The following is a 19,281-nucleotide window of genomic DNA, read 5'->3' on the forward strand; positions in this document are numbered from 1 at the left end:
CCTGAGTAACTGGTAGCATGCTATATGCTTTAGGATGCGGTGTTTAATTCTCAGACAACTATTGCTGGTATAGCTGTGATCTGTCCCTGTTGTATAGTGACAGGACCTGACACAGAATCAGAAAGCTCATAGTGGAGGTTATGAAGACAGAAAGTGGCTCAGACTCTGTCCCTGTTCGCTTGAATTGGAAGCTGATTCTTCTATCTTCAGCCTCAGGCTTCCTGCCATGGGCACTGGGTTTTATGTTTTGAACGTTGTTTGTCCTGCATTCAGATCCTCACTAAGAAAGACTTCATAAGTCTCCATCCTTAGGGACAGTTGATACTCTCCAATGATTTGCTTCAAGGATCTTTGAATTAATTTGTAAAGCAGAAAAATGCAAAAGATTTTTTAAGATTGAGTATTTACACATTGGATCTGAAGTCTTTAGGGATTTGGAATGTTCTTTGTGTGGGCTGGAGCGATGGCTCTATAGGTAAAAGTGACTACTGCTCTTGAGGAGATCCTGAGCTGGTTCAAGACACCCACATTGAGCAGCTCACAGATTCCTGTAATCCCATTTCCAGGGGATCTGATGCCTCTGGTCTCCACAAACATCTGGAATCAAATGCAGAAATCCATACACAGGAGTCATATGCATTTGCACACCATTTAATATAAAATAAATTTTGTGCATATGCTTCCCTGATACCATAAAGTTTGTAGGTGGAATGCCCACATTATGAATTTACACTTAATAGTCATGAACAATTTGTTAGAGATGGGAGAAAGCTTGACATCCAAAGACAAGATCGGGTTCAAATCTTCTATATCCAGGCGTGAAAAGATAGCTGTTTGAGGGATACTTAAAGCTTCCTAAAACCCAACAATTAATGGAGTAGGACTGGATTTTAAGGGCCAGCAATGTTATTGTTGTTTGAGCAATCCGATGATATACATAGATTTCCTTGCCTCCTATTGGCCTGTGGGAACATCCACAAGGAGGGCTCTGAAGAACTGAGCTAAAAACTGAGTTTGCAGTGGGCTCTAGCTTACAACTGTGATTTTAAAGCATGAAGATCTGTGGGAAAAACAAGACAAAACAAAACAAATTTGTTCCAGGCAGCTACACACACACTATAGGACAATGAAGATATCTCAGGATTGACACAACACTTCAATACTTAGTTTTCAGTGCTTCAGAGGATAGGGTTCTTGGGTTCTCTTGGGAGAACAATGATAAGTTACCACCTTTATTGAAAACTGAGATTTAGAAAAGAAGTGCCATTTTACATATTCATGTGACCTGCTGAGGTGCGACAAGTTGGATTTTGTTTTGTGAGACAGGATCTCAACTTGGCTGGCAGGGAGCTCATTAAACTAAACTTGCCTTGGAGTCCTAGAGATTTTCTTGCCTCTGCCTCTAGTGATGCTTGTCAGTGTTAAATTTTTATCTTGCTTCCTTACCGAGAAGGTCTTACTTAAGGTTCAGACTACAATTGAGCCTGGACTGTAGATTTTGCCTAAACCTAGCCATTGCACTTTGGTTCCTTGAAGGGCTCTCTCAATGACTAAAATGTAAATAGTAATGTTGGAACTGAAGAGGGCCAAGAGTTGCCCAACTTTATCCATGCTGGGCAATGGCAGCTTTACAAGTCATTGGGATTTCCATAGACCTGTGGTATTTCCACTCACTCTGTGGGTACTGTGCATGTGCTTTGTCTGTGCATGATGTCTGTCATTTGATAGAATTAGAACTGTGTAATCATCTGATATGTGCTTTTTAATGAATACCATTTAATTGAGGGGTTCATGGTTAGGGTATAAGACATTTATTTATTGTAATTACTCAGCAGAACAAGAATCCTGTATTTGACATCCAGACTTTTAAAAGCACACAAAATATATAATCTGTTTCAAAAATAGATGTCTCAGAAACACCCTGATATAGGAATGGAGTTCAGTGGCTCCCCTGCCATATCACGACCTAATCCTCACATTATAGGAGACATGTTGGCTTGTGGGTGATTTCTAAATTGTGATCCAGGTCGAGGTGCAGTGCCCTATGATAGACATCATGGCAGCACCACTCATACTGAGTAGAAGCATTCTGACCTTTGCATGTGGGTGTGGCCTTTGTGCACTTACGACCCTCAGCTCATATGGAAGGACAGATAAGGTGGGATCTTAAACTCTTCCACAACTGAGATAAGCCTGCATTTACTTGTATTTGTACTTGTATGTTTTCACACACACACACACACACACACACACACACACACACACACACACACATGAAAAGAGAGAGGGAGAGGGGAGAGAGAGAGGGAGAGGGAGAGGGAGAGGGAGAGGGAGAGGGAGAGGGAGAGGGAGAGGGAGAGGGAGAAGTTAAGATGTGCAACTGTCTTTTCTCTCTCTCTTTTTTTTCTCTCGGAGCTGAGGACCGAACCCAGGGCCTTGCACTTGCTAGGCAAGCGCTCTACCACTGAGCTGAATCCCCAACCCCACAACTGTTTTCTCGAAGAACAATTTAGTAAACTATTTAGTGTGATGCTCTGTGCACCTCTAATACCTGATGCTATTTAACTTTCAATTCATCATAGAAGATGGTGTGAATATGTGAATATGGGTAATGTCAGTAGTGAAAAATATCTAGCATCTTTGTAATTATGACTTGTTCTCATTCTTGTTGAGCAGTTTGGACTGAGACTGTGACATCTTCAGACCACCCTTGGAATAACCACACTGTAAGCATATCTCTCTCTGTGTGCTGATAGTGAGATCCACTTGTCTCCTTTTCTGGAATCATGTTGCCTATAAATACGTGGTCAGATTAGTTTATAGACTTTTGTCTCAAAAGAAGTAGAAGCACAGGAAAAGGGTCAGGCATCGTCGTTTATGCCTTTATCTTAGAACTTAGGAAGCTGACATAAGAGATACCAAGTGTGAGGACAGTCTGGACAAACAAAGCATCTTGGGTCATATTGTGAGAGCCTGTCTCAAAAATCCCATTAAATATATGATAATAATTCCATGAAAAAGAGGAAAGGATTCGACTCTAAAATGGTTACTGGGAAGCAAGTTTGATAAATATGTTCAATAAATGATATTTTACAAAACAATGGAGGGAGATCGTGGTCCAGAGATTGACTGATTCTCTAAAGCTAAAAATTAGGTTAAAAAAAGAATGAGCTAACCAAAGGAGAATAAATTAACACGCCATATTTGTGTATCTAAGTGCAATATCAGAAACCACAATTCCATGTTGTAAGTACTATTAATTGAGCAGACTCGTGCAGGATTTAGCACAGTCCTGCATGACAGAGTTGTACCTGAACTCACACAGTTGTCTTTACCAGCATGAAGAAATAATTTAGAATTAAATTCAAAATGTACTAGGAAAATATGATAGAAAGTAAATGTTCCAGTGGGCAGGGCAGGCACTGCTGTGATCCACGCACTCAGGAGGTGCAAGCAGGAGGATCAGAAATTCATCACATTGGCTACATAGTGAGTGGTAGGCCTGCCTAGAATGCACGAGACCCCGTCTCAAAACCTGCACACATTACTCCATACTCCCCACAGTGTTTGTCAAGAAGTAACTGAAAATACTTTACCCAAGAACCTTACTGAACATGTTGTTTGAGCATGTAGGGAGAGAGAGTGCATAGAGCCTAGCTAATGTGTCCATGGTCTCACTGTCTAAACAGAGAAAGAAGCTGGGGTTATGATCCAGAGATGAGGCTTATAAAGGGGCAAAGACCTGATCTCATGGTCTGCTTCATGCAGTTAAATTTGTAGTATGAAGGCTTCTTAAGGCTAGCAGATCAGTGCTGAGCTATGAAGTGACATTGGGTGGTGCCCAGCCTTCTCATGTTTATTCTCATAGGTGGCGATCCCTAGTCACCTTCATCAGGGTGAAGCACTTCTGTTTGATCACACAATGCTAACCAGGATGTGTCCACGAGCAGCCTCTCCTGAGTGGTTTTATATAGATGTAGATCCTGCCTGGCATAAGACTGTGGCTTTAGTTCCAATTATCAGGGAGCAGAGGCATGAGCATTTCTGAGTTAGAGGCCAGCCTCTACATGGAGGATTCCAGGTTTGCTGTGGTTACATAGTATGGCCATATGCATACATGCTACATACCTGTTTTAAGTGAAAAAAAAAGTATAATCTCGAATTGCCTTTTATAAGACAGGTAGGATCCACAAAGACAGAGTGGACCTTGTAGCTGAGTCAATCTGTAACATCAGATTGTCGACAATCTGAAAGGAGGCATTGTTTTTTTTCCATAGAGGAATACCATACTGGATATTAATTCTGATATCATCACTCTCAAGATATGCAACCATGATGTCACTTCAAACTACATGGGAAACCTTTTCATCCTCCTCTTAGACACTTTGAAGTTTGCATTGTCTAGAGTTCCACAGCTTGGTAACACCTCAGATTTCTGTTAGATTTTACTTGCATGCACTATTCTCTATTTTTTAAACACATGGTCTCTCTATAAAGCTCTGGATGTCCTAGAATTGTTACGTAGACCAGACTGTCTTGGAGCTCTCAGGTATTTCTCTGCATCCCAAGTGTTGGGAATCAAGGTGTGCACTACCTTCTACTTGAATATTCTATGATAGCCACTGGCAAAGGTGGGAAAAGTCTAGGTTGAGGTATGGGATGTGTTTTCTGCTTATCTTGGTTGGAGTCTCTTCAACTACTGATGTTTCCTTAGGAAGTGGTCCCTACGGAAACTCCCCTGAAGATCCCCATTAGGGGTCTCTGTATTGGAATCTCTGTGTCTGCCTTCTTGCTGATCCTCGCGAGCATCCCAACTGTCATACGTAAGTGACTTTATTGCAGTTCCCAATGTCAGGAATGGGTCTGGGTTTCCATGATCCCGAAAATCCAAGGAAATTTTGGTAGAGCAAAATATTTTACTCCTTCAGGAATGTCAGTCATTGACTATTCCAGACACCATACATTAGATCATTACTGATGTATTTCACGTGACTGGGCAGAAATTTGGGAATAAGAATATGCCTGTCAAAGGTCAGGATGGTTCCCCTAATATTCAGAACTTGGTTATTCATAAGGATTATTTAAGGTGGCCCTAGGGGTTGTTTATTCTCCCTGAGTGAGGATGGTTAATGGGAGTCTGTTTTTGACAGGAAGGAGGATGAGGAGTAGGTGGTAGCATTAGTGACACTTTCAATAGGGTCCCTAATGGAAGAGACCATTAGTAGAACCTTGTATCTCAGGTTTCTTGGAGAGTTCATGTTTAGCTTATTTTCCATCAAGCAATTTAAAATCCTAGATTTCTCCTTCTTTCCCCTTTGGTGAATAGCAGTTTACTAATGTCACTCTTGTATGTTAGGAATGCTATGTGGGTGAATGCATGAAGCTATGAAGAGAAGATATGTCATGTAGGGTCCATGGATATCAGGGAACAGTTCAGTTAAAAACAGACCCTTATTTTTTTTTTTTTTTGAGCTGGGGACCGAACCCAGGACCTTGCGCTTGCTAGGCAAGTGCTCTACCAGTGAGCTAAATCCCCAACCCCAAAAACAGACCCTTAACTAGAAGAAAATATCATTAGATGATTTTGGTGACATGTTCAATTTTCCTTTCAACTCCTCCCAACTCCCTGCCCCTCCCAATTTAGAGTGCAGACACAGAAGAAAGAAGAGCCAAGAGAGGTAAGCTGACTTAGCCTGTGCCCGTTGCTTCGGGACTTGCAGTCTTAAAGATTTCTCCTGGTTTCTTTCTTCCCGTTCTTTTCTCCTTCTCTTTCTCCCTCTCCCCTTCATTTCCCCCCTCTTTTTTTATTTACTTATTTCCAATTTGTTTTTTTTTTCATGTAATACGTTTTGGTCGTGTTCCTTCCCTTCTGCCATCTCCTCAATGGTACTTTCCTACCCGCCCAACATTACATTCTCTCCCCCTTTCAAAAAGGGGGGGGGAAGGGGAGAAAAATACAACCTACAAAAATACAAACATGAGATCAAAATAATCCCCTGAAAACCATTCTCTGTCAGTCGTCACACTGCACCATCTGAGCTTTCTGACCCTATGTTGTTTCCATACCTGTACAAATGATATTGACCCAAACAAAGAAAAGCTTTGTCCCAACTTCTTTGGAATTTTCAGCACAAGTTTTCTTCTTGTGGCTGAATGGAGATGCTCATTTTGGTTCTACATTTCAGTAGCAGTGATGGCCAGGGTAGAGATGGCAAAAATCCACTATGTCAAATCACTACCCATGACTTAAAGTCAGTTTCCTTCTATGATTTTCTCCTCTATGAGCTCTAGAAGCTCAAATCCCAATCCACCATGACTATCCACAGTAAAAACTCCTCCTACAGCTTATGGGAAAGGCTGAACCACAAACCCAGAAGTTCTCTCTAGTAATCATTTCCTTTCTCTGTAGCGCCTGATGTTCTGTGCACGTGCTGTATGCAAGTGTGGGCCATGCACATCGTCTTTGCAGTTGTTTCCAAGACAGCCAGCCCCTGTGGAAAGGCACTGTTTGTTTTTCTACCCATTTCCCCACTCCGTGTTAATGTTAGAGTATGCAGATGCTATGCAGATTTCAAAATCACTTCTATTTTCTTTAGCAAGGATTTATTTATTACTGTGGTGGGAGGAGTTGCTGGTGGCACGTTTGTGTGTATAGACGCAGGCTCCATGGCACTTGAGAAAGTCAGAGGACAACTTTGTGGAGCTGGTTCTCTCCTTCTACCTTTCTGTGTATTTCAGGAATGTAGCATGGGTCACCAGGCCCTCCAAATCCTTTACCAGGCCCTTCTAACTGCAGGGTCATAGTTATAAGCTGAAAATGACAGGAGACATCCAGTTCTTAGCTCAATTCCAAAATGTACACCCTGATTAGGTAACTCTGTTTGGAGTTAGAGAACTGTCTTTTAAACTTTCCACTTTCGTGTTCTAGTACAAGACTACATCAATGTATGCCAATGCAAACTGTTTTTGTTTTACTATTTCTTAGTTTGTCTGATGCTTACTAAACAAACTTTTCTATGACTTACTGCCAGGTCTCTGTGTGGTACTATTCATTCACTGTTATGGTTTTGTGAATGGGGCCCTTCCAGTCCCGAATAATCCATGATTCATGCTGATTTCAAAATCATGCTGAATCATGAATGAAAAAAAAAAAATCTGCTCGGATCTGAAAAGTGATCTTCCTGCTCTTTTTCAGCAACTCTGAATGCGGCTCAGTTTCCTTCCATGTTTATCACAACGAAGCTTTTCAAAGTATAGCGCAACTCCCAGCTGAAGATGTAGTCTACGTCACTGAAGACAGTGCTCACCCAAGGGTTAAATCCCAGTTGCCCTTGGAGATGACAACCTTCCAAACCTGCAGAAGGAAGTGATGGACTGTAACTGCGCTGAGAATCCTTTGAGCTGCAGGGCTGTTTTCCGTATCAGTTTATCTCAGGATCCCACTTCCTGGCAGTGGGGAGCATGGCCATAGTAATCCAGGAAATGGCTGTATCTCTTACTAAAGAGACGGGAGTATAAGTGTATGTACATGTATATGTGTGTGTGTGTGTGTGTGTGTGTAAATGTATTTAAATGTATATGTACATATATATGGCCTTCTATCTTACTAAAGTCATTAAAAGGACAGAAATATAAGTACAGATATATGTATATATGTGTGTATATAAACAATATATTTAAATAAATATGTACATTTATATTTTTTAAAGTCTTATTTATTTATTTTATGTATATGAGTACACTGTTGCTGTCTTCAGACACACCAGAAGAGGGCATCAGATCTCATTACAGATGGTTGTGAGCCACCATGTGGTTGCTGGGATTTGAACTCAGGACCTCTGGAAGAGCAGTCAGTGCTCTTAACCGCTGAGCCATCTCTCCAGCCCGTACATTTATATTTTTAAAAGGGAGGGAAAGAATTTAGATATAAAAATCTGGAAATGAAGAGGGCAGAGCTTAATTTAGAAGTACTTCGTGATTATGTTTTATTTGTTTTATTGTCACTCAAAATGTCATTTTTCTTAACTTTCCCCAAGGGGCTTAAGTCATGGGAGCTGCAGGTTTAATTTCTCTGGCAGATAAACAGGTGCCCATGCTTTCTAACGGCTCCTGAAACATGATACATTGTAATGCGGTCGACCTTAGGGTAAGAACGTGTGTTTCCGGTCAGGAGAGGCTACCGTGCTGAGTATGGACCAGGCAGCGTCTGGGAAGATAATGGGGCACGGGGTTGAGCTCGTTAATGCTACTTCCACTGCACTTCTGCCTGGATGCTCCGCGTTCCTAGACTCACCCGCTGAGCTCTGAAGTAGGAGCTAGAAGGAGGCAAAGCAGAATGGAAGGAAAGATGAGGGAGTGAACCTCCGGTCTCGGCCTTAGAGAAGCCCGATTGCAGGTGGGACAGTGTTTGAGGTTATATATTTATTCTAGGAATATTCTAGTGACATAAGACATTATTGATTATAGGATAATTGATTATCTTTTTAAATGAAATGATGGCCACATCTTACTTGATAAATCCTGTGAATATTCAAAATTATTATCAAGGCAGGGGACATTTTTCTGGAACGGGAAAGCCAAAGGTTTGTGTGATCACCCTTGGATGGAAGAGAAGGCAGAGACCCAGAAAGCAGGCCCAGGTCACCAGGTCACCAGGTCACCAGGTCACCAGGTCACCAGGTCACCGGGGTAGTTTATGTCTAACGCGGAACCCTAACACAAGGCTCTCTCACTCCAGTAAGATCTACGGGCGTGGTTTCCCAGGCCACGAGGTACACATCACCAATCCCAGCCTCTACCATGCAATATCAGCAGTCTACGCTGAGCTATACGCCTCACCCATGTTCTATAAGTCGAAAACCAGGAGGAATGCACACACAGACACTCACAACAAACTTGCACAACCCAGAGGTTCACAGTCTCGCCTGTACCTGGGGAGATTGGTGTAAAAGGAGAAACTTCAGACTGTGACTCCAGAGATGATAATGGTCCTGTTCTAAGGGTGGAGGCTGAGCACTGATTGACATGACACTCTCCATGGGATGCTAATGATCAATCAGGGCTTTGAACCTCTGGTCTAGGCCTTTCTTCCCTTTGTGTAGACAGTGTCCTTGAGTTTAAAACATGTGGAAGCCACGCTGCTGACCTTCACATGTGAGAACTATTTTTTTTTCTTTTATTATTTTTTTTTATTTTTTTTATTATTTTTTTTTATTAACTTGAGTATTTCTTATATACATTTCAAGTGTTATTCCCTTTCCCGGTTTCCGGGCAAACATCCCCCTCCCCCCTCCCCTTCCTTATGGGTATCCCCCTCCCAACCCTCCCCCCATTGCCGCCCTCCCCCCATAGTCTAGTTCACTGGGGGTTCAGTCTTAGCAGGACCCAGGGCTTCCCCTTCCACTGGTGCTCTTACTAGGATATTCATTGCTACCTATGGGGTCAGAGTCCAGGGTCAGTCCATGTATAGTATTTAGGTAGTGGCTTAGTCCCTGGAAGCTCTGGTTGCTTGACATTGTTGTACTTTTGGGGTCTCGAGCCCCTTCAAGCTCTTCCAGTTCTTTCTCTGATTCCTTCAACGGGGGACCTATTCTCAGTTCAGTGGTTTGCTGCTGGCATTCGCCTCTGTATTTGCTGTATTCTGGCTGTGTCTCTCAGGAGCGATCTACATCCGGCTCCTGTCGGTCTGCACTTCTTTGCTTCATCCATCTTGTCCAATTGGGTGGCTGTATATGTATGGGCCACCTGTGGGGCAGGCTCTGAATGGGTGTTCCTTCAGTCTCTGTTTTAATCTTTGCCTCTCCCTTCCCAGCCAAGGGTATTCTTTTTCCTCATTTAAAGAAGGAGTGAAGCATTCACATTTTGATCATCCGTCTTGAGTTTCGTTTATTCTAGGGATCTAGGGTAATTCAAGCATTTGGGCTAATAGCCACTTATCAATGAGTGCATACCATGTATGTCTTTCTGTGATTGGGTTAGCTCACTCAGGATGATATTTTCCAGTTCCAACCATTTGCCTACGAATTTCATAAACTCGTTGTTTTTGATAGCTGAGTAATATTCCATTGTATAGATGTACCACATTTTCTGTATCCATTCCTCTGTTGAAGGGCATCTGGGTTCTTTCCAGTTTCTGGCTATTATAAATAAGGCTGCGATGAACATAGTGGAGCACGTGTCTCTTTTATATGTTGAGGCATCTTTTGGGTATATGCCCAAGAGAGGTATAGCTGGATCCTCAGGCAGTTCAATGTCCAATTTTCTGAGGAACCTCCAGACTGATTTCCAGAATGCTTTTACCAGTCTGCAATCCCACCAACAATGGAGGAGTGTTCCTCTTTCTCCACATCCTCGCCAGCATCTGCTGTCACCTGAGTTTTTGATCTTAGCCATTCTCACTGGTGTGAGGTGAAATCTCAGGGTTGTTTTGATTTGCATTTCTCTTATGACTAAAGATGTTGAACATTTCTTTAGGTGTTTCTCAGCCATTCGGCATTCCTCAGCTGTGAATTCTTTGTTTAGCTCTGAACCCCATTTTTTAATAGGGTTATTTGTTTCCCTGCGGTCTAACTTCTTGAGTTCTTTGTATATTTTGGATATAAGGCCTCTATCTGTTGTAGGATTGGTAAAGATCTTTTCCCAATCTGTTGGTTGCCGTTTTGTCCTAACCACAGTGTCCTTTGCCTTACAGAAGCTTTGCAGTTTTATGAGATCCCATTTGTCGATTCTTGATCTTACATGTGAGAACTATTAATCCATGTCTTCCCATCCCACCCCAAGGCCTGTAGCTGGGGAAGTCAGACGTGAGAATCCCCTGTTCCTATGACATCATCACTCACAGGAGATGCTGGTTGACAATGAAGACATGGAAAGGTCTACTCACCTGGTTTAAGGATGCTTAACTTCAATTCTAATCTTTTATCATTCATTGGGCCAGGGAATTGTATCCCGCAGCAGTAAGTCCCAGGGTCAACTAGAGTCACATTCTCTATGGTCAGAGACATGTCTCTGTTGTGGAAATTCCCCTTTAGCTGGTATCTGCTGGATTTCTGATATGTCTTCTTTTTTTTAATGCTGAGCACCATGCCATACTGTGACCAAGGGCAGGGTTCCTTGTCCCAGTACAGAGGCACAAGTGTCCCAGAGATAGGTAGAGTGTAACTGCAGGGCAGATAGGCTTTCATACTGTCCTCAACTACATAAGCATCTTCAATGATCCTATACAGAAAGGAAAGAAGGGAAAGATGGATGTTGGTCCATGTACTCCTGGGTCTCATGCCACGAACTTTCTAGTGCTGAGAAGTGGGTCCCATCACACCCAGACTAAATTACCCTGTCTTAAATACCCTTGATGGCCCATGGTTCCCTGTTCTACTTCCTCCTCCCTCGGGTTGTTCAGGCTCAGCTGCACACCAGGATGAAGCAGAGTCCGGGAGGATGGATCTTGGTCCCACTGTGTGCAGGAATTTCGGTGTCACATCCAGTGTTACAGCTCTCGGCATTCAGTGAGAGCTGAATTATTTATTCTTGGTGAGCAGGGTTTATCTAAGCCTTGGAGACCGGGAAGGGGGTCGTCTTAGGATGAATGCACACTAACTGAGACTTAAGGCCCTGGGAATGCCTCATTTGCATGAAGACTCATTTCAGGTGGTTGCTGGGCAGGTTCTCATCTGGAGAAATAGAGTTGAACCTGTGATTTCTCCAAGGACTAGGCAATAATCCTCAGGTAGGGGATTAACGGTCAGGCTCCCCAAATAAGGTCAGGCAGAGAAGAGGAAGCCCCACTGAAAAAGGGAGTCCTCCATTTTGTGCCAAGCTCAGGGTGATGCCAAGTCTAGACTGCTAGCCTAATAGCAACAGGCACAGAACACCTTTTATGTGCTTGGGTGAAACTGAAATCACCTTTAATGCAAGACCAAAGCTAAGTCAGCATCCACGTCCTCACTGTTCTTGGGACAATCCTGATAGTCCATGAAACTGTGTTCATTTTTCTGTCCTAAAACACAGTAGGGAGCTTTATTGAAGCTAGGGACTTGAATTAAGAGGTTCTCTATCTCTAAGTTACTGCCTTATGCCATTGAAAATACCTGTTTGTTTGTTTGACAGGATTTCTCTTAGTAGCCTGCTGGCTTCCTTAGTAGACCAGATTGGCCTCAGACTCAGAGACCCACCTGGCACCGTTTCCCACGTGCTGAGATCAAGGGCATGAACTACCACACCCATTCTCAACATTGCAAAACTGTCACAGTTCTACCCAGAAAAGCAAACAGGCAATACAAGGTGTGACCTTCTGAACACAGGTGACCTGTACAGGTGGAGAGTTCTACTTCCTGTCTGCCTGCCTTGGGCTGGAGAGGTGGCTCAGTAGTTAAGAGCACTGACTGCTCTTCCAGAGGTCCTGAGTTCAAATCCCAGCAACCACATGGTGGTTCATAGCCATCTGTAATGAGATCTGATGCCCTCTTCTGGTGTGTCTGAAGTGTACTCATATACATAAAAATAAATAAATAAATCTTGAATAAGTCCTCACGTTATGTCACAAGATTATCCTTTTACATACAAAAATGGCCACATGTTTCTCTTTAAACACGTGTTCAGTGATTACTAGTGAGAAGTTCATGAAAACCCTAGTTTTTTTAATTTTTATTAGATATATTTCTTTTCTTACATTTCAAATATTATGCCCCTTGCCAGTTTCCTGTTCATCACCCCCATCCCCTTTCCTCCCTCCCCCATATGGGTATTCACCCTATACATCCCCCTTACTGCCCCCATATTCCCCTGCATGGGGGTCCAATCTTGGCAGGACCAAGGGCTTCCCTTTCCACTGATGCCCCAACAAGGCTATTCTCTGCTACATATGCAGTTAAAGCCCTGGGTCAGTCCATGTATAGTCTTTGGTAGTGGTCTAGTCCCTGGAAGCTCTGGTTGGTTGGCATTGTTGTTTTTATGGGGTTGCAAGCTCCTTCAACTCTTTCAATACTTTCTCTAGTTCCCCCCAAGGGGGTCCTGTTCTCAGTTCAGTGGTTTGCTGCTAGCATTGACCTCTGTATTGGACATGCTCTGGATGTGTCTCTCAGGAGAGATCTATATCTGATCCCTTTCAGCATGAACTTTTTAGCTTCATCAATCTTATCTAGTTTTGGTGGCTGTATATTTACGGACCACATGTGGATCAGGGTCTGAATGGCTGTTCCTTCAGTCGCTGCTCTAAACTTTGCTTCCATATCACCTCCTATGGATAATTTTCCCCCCTTTTAAGAAGGAGTGGGAGCGAGGATTTAGCTCAGTGGCAGAGCGCTTGCCTAACAAGCACAAGGCCCTGGGTTCGGTCCCCAGCTCTGAAAAAAAGAAAAAAAAAAAAAAAAAGAAGTAGTGAAGCATCTGCATTTTGGTCGTCCTTCTTGAGCTTCCTGTGGTCTGTGGATTGCATCTTGGGTAATTCGAGCTTTTTAAATCATTAATGTTTTCCCTTTGGATGTGGACATCCTTGTCATAAAGGCATAAGGGGTCTGTGGTTCCTGAAGAATGGTGCCCTAGATGCAAATAGTATGCAACGGCAAAGAGATTTATTCTGTAGAGAACCTGCGTGCAGGGGCCTACCATACACCAACATGGAGGACAGAGGGATGGACTTCGCAGGGTCAATTTAAGCCCCGTTAGAGTAATAGTGGGAGACTTACCTTTCTTCCCCTTGGTTTGTTGGCTCTAGCTCTAGGGGTAGATGCCTTTGTGATTGGTTAAGGCTCTGGAGGGATTTGGGGAACGTTCACTGATTAACTATATTTGGCTCAAGCTACGGGGTAGGGCAGAGTCTACAGTTCCTGATTCAAAGCCTGTGAGAGTGGTTTAGGCTAGGTGGTGGGGCAGCTTCCTGATTGGCTGCTGGTAAGGGTTGGGTTTCCCTGGAATTCACTTGTTTTGGACTTTTCCAGTTGTGAGAAACAGAAACTTAGGCCTAGTCCCCCAAATTGTCAGATTGCAGCCTGTATGGCGTCACCCTGGCTCTGGCTAAATCTGTCCTCTCAAAGGAGTAGAGTCATGAGGATGTGCCTTCTTCCGGTGATATTTCCTAATCTCCTTTACTAAGAGTCAACACTGACAATAGAAATCAATACTAACTTGTCCCTATTTTCTAAATTCAGAACAGCATTTTGTAATTGTTCGGTCTTGTGTAGTTGTTACTTGCTTTTTTATTTATCTACTTGATTTTGAAGCTGAATCTCACTGTGTGGTGTGAATGGCCATGATTTCTCTCCGAGTAGATCAGACTGCCTGAAAACTCAGTAATCAACTACCTCTGTCCTTTGACCAATGGGAACAAAAGTCTGTGTCACCACGCACAGCTGCTTGAAATCATTAATAGTGCCCTGTTACCAAGCTTAGAAATTCTTTCACAGGTCAGTGTTTAAAAGGCCTCTGTCTGGCTCGTCACTGGGTCCACAAGAGTCGCTCTGTCTTATCCTTAACAATCATCTGTATAATTCCTCAAGACTTAAGCACACTGAGCTGAGTCCTCAGCTGTCCCAGGACCCCCATCAGCTCCTCTGCACTTTCCCATCCACCTGGGAGATAAAATGTCCCGGAGCAAGGAAAGAGAGGCTCCCGAGAGGGTGGTTTCTTTTCTTTTCTTTTTTTTTTTTTGTTCCCATTATGATTTTTTGATTAGGGTTGTTGGTTTCAGTTATTTTCTTTTGGTTTTGTTTTGGGTTTATTTTTGTTGTTGTTGTTTTTGTTTTTGCATGCTTGCTTTTTTTTCTCTATCAAATTTTTACTGTCCAGGGAGGGTTTGAATTGTTTTCATGCCTCTGTTCATACATTATATTGGACTGGCAATCTAATCATTTGAATCTAAATGTGTGAATAGTTTGTATCTAATAGTGTGAATAGACTTACCTTAGCACACCCACACCCATTCCCTGCTGTGTTGTCCTCACTGACTTTCACACTGATTGACAGGAGTGCTTGCCCCTCAACACCTAGTTCTTGGTTCCTGGACCCAATAGACCTATTACTTAGCTGGTCCTTTAAGGGAAAGGGAAATGAGGGCCAGCAAGAAGGCTCAGTGGGAACAGGTGCCTGTGGCCAAGCTAGATTACCTGAGTTCAATTCTTGCAAGCTAGTTGCTAGAAGGTGAGAACCAACTCTCTCAAGTTGACCTCTGACCTCAATGCTTCGTCCATGAAAAATTGTGCACACATACAGGCCAAGTGGGGAAGGGGAGAAGAAAGAGAGAAAGAAATGAAATTAAGTGAATAAATACAATTTTTATAAATCTTAAAGTGGGTTGAGCTTAAAGTTCCATTAGCTTCCTGCAGGTAACAGGTGAACACATTTCCTTTTCTTTTTCCTAGAGAAAACATCTAGATTTGAATTACATCACATCCATTAAAGAGAAGAGTGTTCGGAGGAGTTGATCCAGGCTCCTTGGTTTTATTTTGTAGATAGCAGAGCCAGGATTGAATGACGCTGTTTCTGGGGAACCATGACAGCTGGCAGAGCAGTGTGTGCTCCTGCTGGAGTCCTCACTGACTGTTTTTTTCCAGGTAGTTTCCTGTTAATTCCAGTCAAGGATCTGTGTGCACCCTCAGGCCATCAGTAGGGTGTTTGTATTCAAACTTCTGATTTTCCTGATTTGTGAATTACAGGTTGAACCTGTCTTGCATTTCTTCAAGATCTAAAACCTCTTGGGCATTGCCTTGAAAGAAACACCTAGAAAACTCAATGCCATCATCAGTGGTTTATAAATGTACATGTAAGCTATGCATATGAACTGTATGCATATGAAAGCTACAAGTATCCATATTTAAACCTGAGTACCATCTGTAAGCCATACATAAATTAAGAATTTTCTTCAGAAATACAGAATTATGAAGATTCCTCATACCAGAATTTTGGAATAAGTGATATTCACCATGTTTCTCTTATTTTGGAAAAAACATGGAAGACTGTGTCTACTCTCTACACAAAAGTACTAGTTCTTTGCATTGGGCTTTGCATGGGATCTTTCATGGGCCAACTAGGCCAGTTAGCCTTCCTGCGTGATGCAGCGCTGTGTGGTGTGTTCTCCTGGGACTGACTTTGTTGAATATGCTGAGCCTCTAATCTGTGGGAGAAGTCAGTCACTTACCAAGGAAAGGTAAGAAATAACTCCAGACTCCCTACCTTCTCTATCTTACAGAGATGTTCAGAGAGATGTGACTGTCTGACTCCTGTCATTTATAAAGCGTTTTCATAGGAACCTGGGCTGGGTTCTCATCTCTGTGTTGTCAGAACACCTACCTCTGTCTATTCTGCCTCCCACTCCCACACCCTCATTGGTCACCGACAAAGAACAGAAGTTCAGGAGAGGAGCCGCTGCCTGGGGACAGCCTCTCACTGCTGTGCTATGGCTATGGTAGGTGTAGCAGACGACGCTTCTTTCTTCTTGTTTGACTGCTCCTTGCTTTCATATTGATTTCTAAATCCAGGAGTTTCAACAAGTCCTTCAAGGAGACTTGCAATTTCAAGTAGATTCAACCCGATCAATATAACTGGACCTACTCCAAGGAAACCCAGAACTATTTATCTCACCGTAGAAACTGGTGCGAATATATGTAGTCTCCGTAGTGAACATCTAACCTGTTTATAATGACAATTTGATTCTTGTTTAGCAGCTTGGACCACCACTGTGACATCGTCATGTCACCCTTGGAATAACCACACTGTAAGCCTATCCCTCTGTGTGTTAATAGTGAGATTCATTTATCTAATGTCCTGTGATCATGTCACCTTTAGATATTTTGTCAAATTAGTTCAGACTTTTGTGTCAAAAAAAGAAAGAACTAGAGGTATAAAAGTGACTTTGATTCACCTTATGTAATTGCCACCTGGGAGGCTTCCTACTGAATAAGCTCACCCTTTCTAGTTCTTTCTGAATTTTGGCCGAGTTGTTCAACTCAGCTATTTTGGCCCAGATTCCTCTCCAAGCTGACGGATTCAATTCAATTGTTCAGCCTAACTCTTGCAATCTGTTCTGATCTTCTGGCTCCTTCTCCTTCTCTGGCTTGTTCCGTTGTCAGCTGGGTCTAGCTTCTTCTCTTTGCAACCCATCTCTGTAAAACTATCCCTGTAAAAATTGCCTGTTAACTCCATGAACTCAACTGTCACGAACTCTACTCCCGCTGCATCACCTCTCAACTCACTGACTCAACTGATCTGACTAGAACCCCAGAGATCTGCATGCCTGTGTCCTGAGTGCTGGGATTAAAGGAGAGTAAAAGCACGCCTGGGCCTAAGCTTCTCTTTATCTGAAACTTGGTCTATACCAGGCTGGGCTTCAACTCAGCCTCTTGGTATTAAAAGTTTGTCTATGTTGCAGTCGCAACACACAGTCTATAAGGTGTTTGGATGGGATCCCTTGCCAGAATAGCCATGTGGCTTGATTGAAACTCCTCTACATAGAAGAAAAAACGAGTCGAGCATAGTTGTTCATGCTTTCGTTTTAGGACTGGGGAAGCTGAAACCAAACTTGATACCAAATTTGAGGTTACCAGGACATCTTGGGTTACACAGTGCGACTTAGACTCAAAAACGAACAAACAACCATTAAATATATGATAAAAAAATCCATTAAAAAGAAGAAATATTTTGACACCAAAAAGGGCGTTAGGAGGTTTATTTTGATGGGGCAAGTTTATTAATTGTATACAATTAATGATATTTTATAAAACAATTGAGGAAGTAAGGACCAGAGACTGATTTTATATGGTTAAAAGTTAGGTTAGAAAAGAATGAGCTAACTAAAAGGGAATAAATTAACCTGCCATATTTGTGTATCTGGGTGCAATATCAGAAACCATCATGCCATGTGGAAAGTACTGTTCACTGAGGAGACTCGTGCAGGATTTAGCACAGTCCTGCATGACACGGTTGTACTGAGCACAGGTAACTGCACACAATCGTCTTCACCAGCAAGAAGAAATAATTTAGAATTTAATTCAAAGAAAGTAACAGGAAAATCTGGACTCTGCAGCTCTCAGGCTTCTCTAGGTGCATGGAGAACAGTGCATGCAGAACTGGGCAGAGGCTCTCCATTGTGTGCTGGTGTCTGGGACTTTTTATTTCCTTGTTTGTGAGCCAGGGGCTCCTGGAGACCAGGCTGGCCTTGACTTCCCTACAGAGCTGAGAAGGATAATGAACTCCTGAGCCTCCTGGCTCTGCTTCTCCTCCTGGGATCCCAGGTGGGCACAGCCATGCTTAGCAACAGCAGCCAGCGTCCTGAAGCTGAGGATGAGCTCCCCAGACTCCATCTCCTGGGAAGGTTGGAAAGCTGTGTGAAGGTGAATGAGGAGGGAGAGCCACTGCTGCTACTTACAACCAGGAAACGCTATAAAGTAAACGTTCAGTAGCAGGGCAGACACTGCTGTGATCCAAGCACTCAGGAGGTGCAAGCAGGAGGATCACGAGTTCATCACATTAGCTACATAGTGAGTGGTAGGCCTGCCTAGAATACATGAAACCCTGTCTCAAAACCTACACACATTATCCACAGCAGTATTTGTCAAGAAGTATTTGGGATTACTTACCTAATATCACACTGACCCTGTTAATAGTAGCCATAGAGGCAGAGCTCAGAGAGCTGAGCTAATGAGTCTGTGGTCTCATTGACTCAGCAGAAGAGCTGGGGTTGTGATCCAACAATGAGGCTCACACATGGGCAAACACCTGATCTCAGTGACACCAGCTCTCAGGGTCTGCTTAGGGCTAGTAGACCTGTGCTGAGCTATGAAAGGGCCTAAGGTGACACCCAGTCTGTTTCATACTTATTTCAGTAGGTGGTAACCCGTGGTCACCTCACCAGGGCACTAGGATAGATTTTGCATTTCTGTCTGATCACACGGTGTTAATCAGGCTGCATCCATGAACAGCTTCTCCTGAATGGTTTTAAAAAGGTGTGGATCTTGCCTCATGGCTTGAGGCCAATGGCATTAGTCCTAGCCATCAGAGGCCAGTGGAAGTGCATCTCTGAGTTTTGGGCCAGCCTGGTCTTTATGAGTTTTAAGCTTGCCGTGCCTACATACTGAGAAGAGAGACAAGGTCTCAGAGAAAAAAGGGAGAATCCAGAATTGCCTTTTATAAGGCAAGTAGTATCTATGAATCTGTGAGGAAAAATCAGACCCAGTAGCTGACCAAAACTCTGGTAACATCAGAGGATCAACTTGTTTTTATCAATAGAACCTACCAAGTACTAATGCAGACATAATCACTTGAGATATGCAGCCTTGTTCTCACCTCAAGCCA

At 43.0% G+C, this 19,281-nt stretch overlaps 1 protein-coding gene across 1 annotated transcript in view; it reads left to right on the plus strand.

Moving 5' to 3' along the window:
- Havcr1l1 (hepatitis A virus cellular receptor 1 like 1) overlaps window positions 1-7,535 on the plus strand; it is a 27,055-nt gene extending 19,520 nt beyond the window's left edge. Inside the window, exons 4-7 of the mRNA XM_002727735.3 lie at window positions 2,677-2,726; window positions 4,715-4,823; window positions 5,645-5,678; window positions 7,196-7,535. Coding sequence (XP_002727781.1) covers window positions 2,677-2,726; window positions 4,715-4,823; window positions 5,645-5,678; window positions 7,196-7,370 — 368 coding nt within the window. The 3' untranslated portion in view covers window positions 7,371-7,535. The remainder of the gene's footprint in view (window positions 1-2,676; window positions 2,727-4,714; window positions 4,824-5,644; window positions 5,679-7,195) is intronic.
- Window positions 7,536-19,281: the final 11,746 nt, after the last annotated feature.

Source organism: Rattus norvegicus, chromosome 10, assembly GCF_036323735.1.
Source record: "Rattus norvegicus strain BN/NHsdMcwi chromosome 10, GRCr8, whole genome shotgun sequence".
In the NCBI taxonomy this organism is placed as follows: Eukaryota; Metazoa; Chordata; class Mammalia; order Rodentia; family Muridae; genus Rattus; species Rattus norvegicus.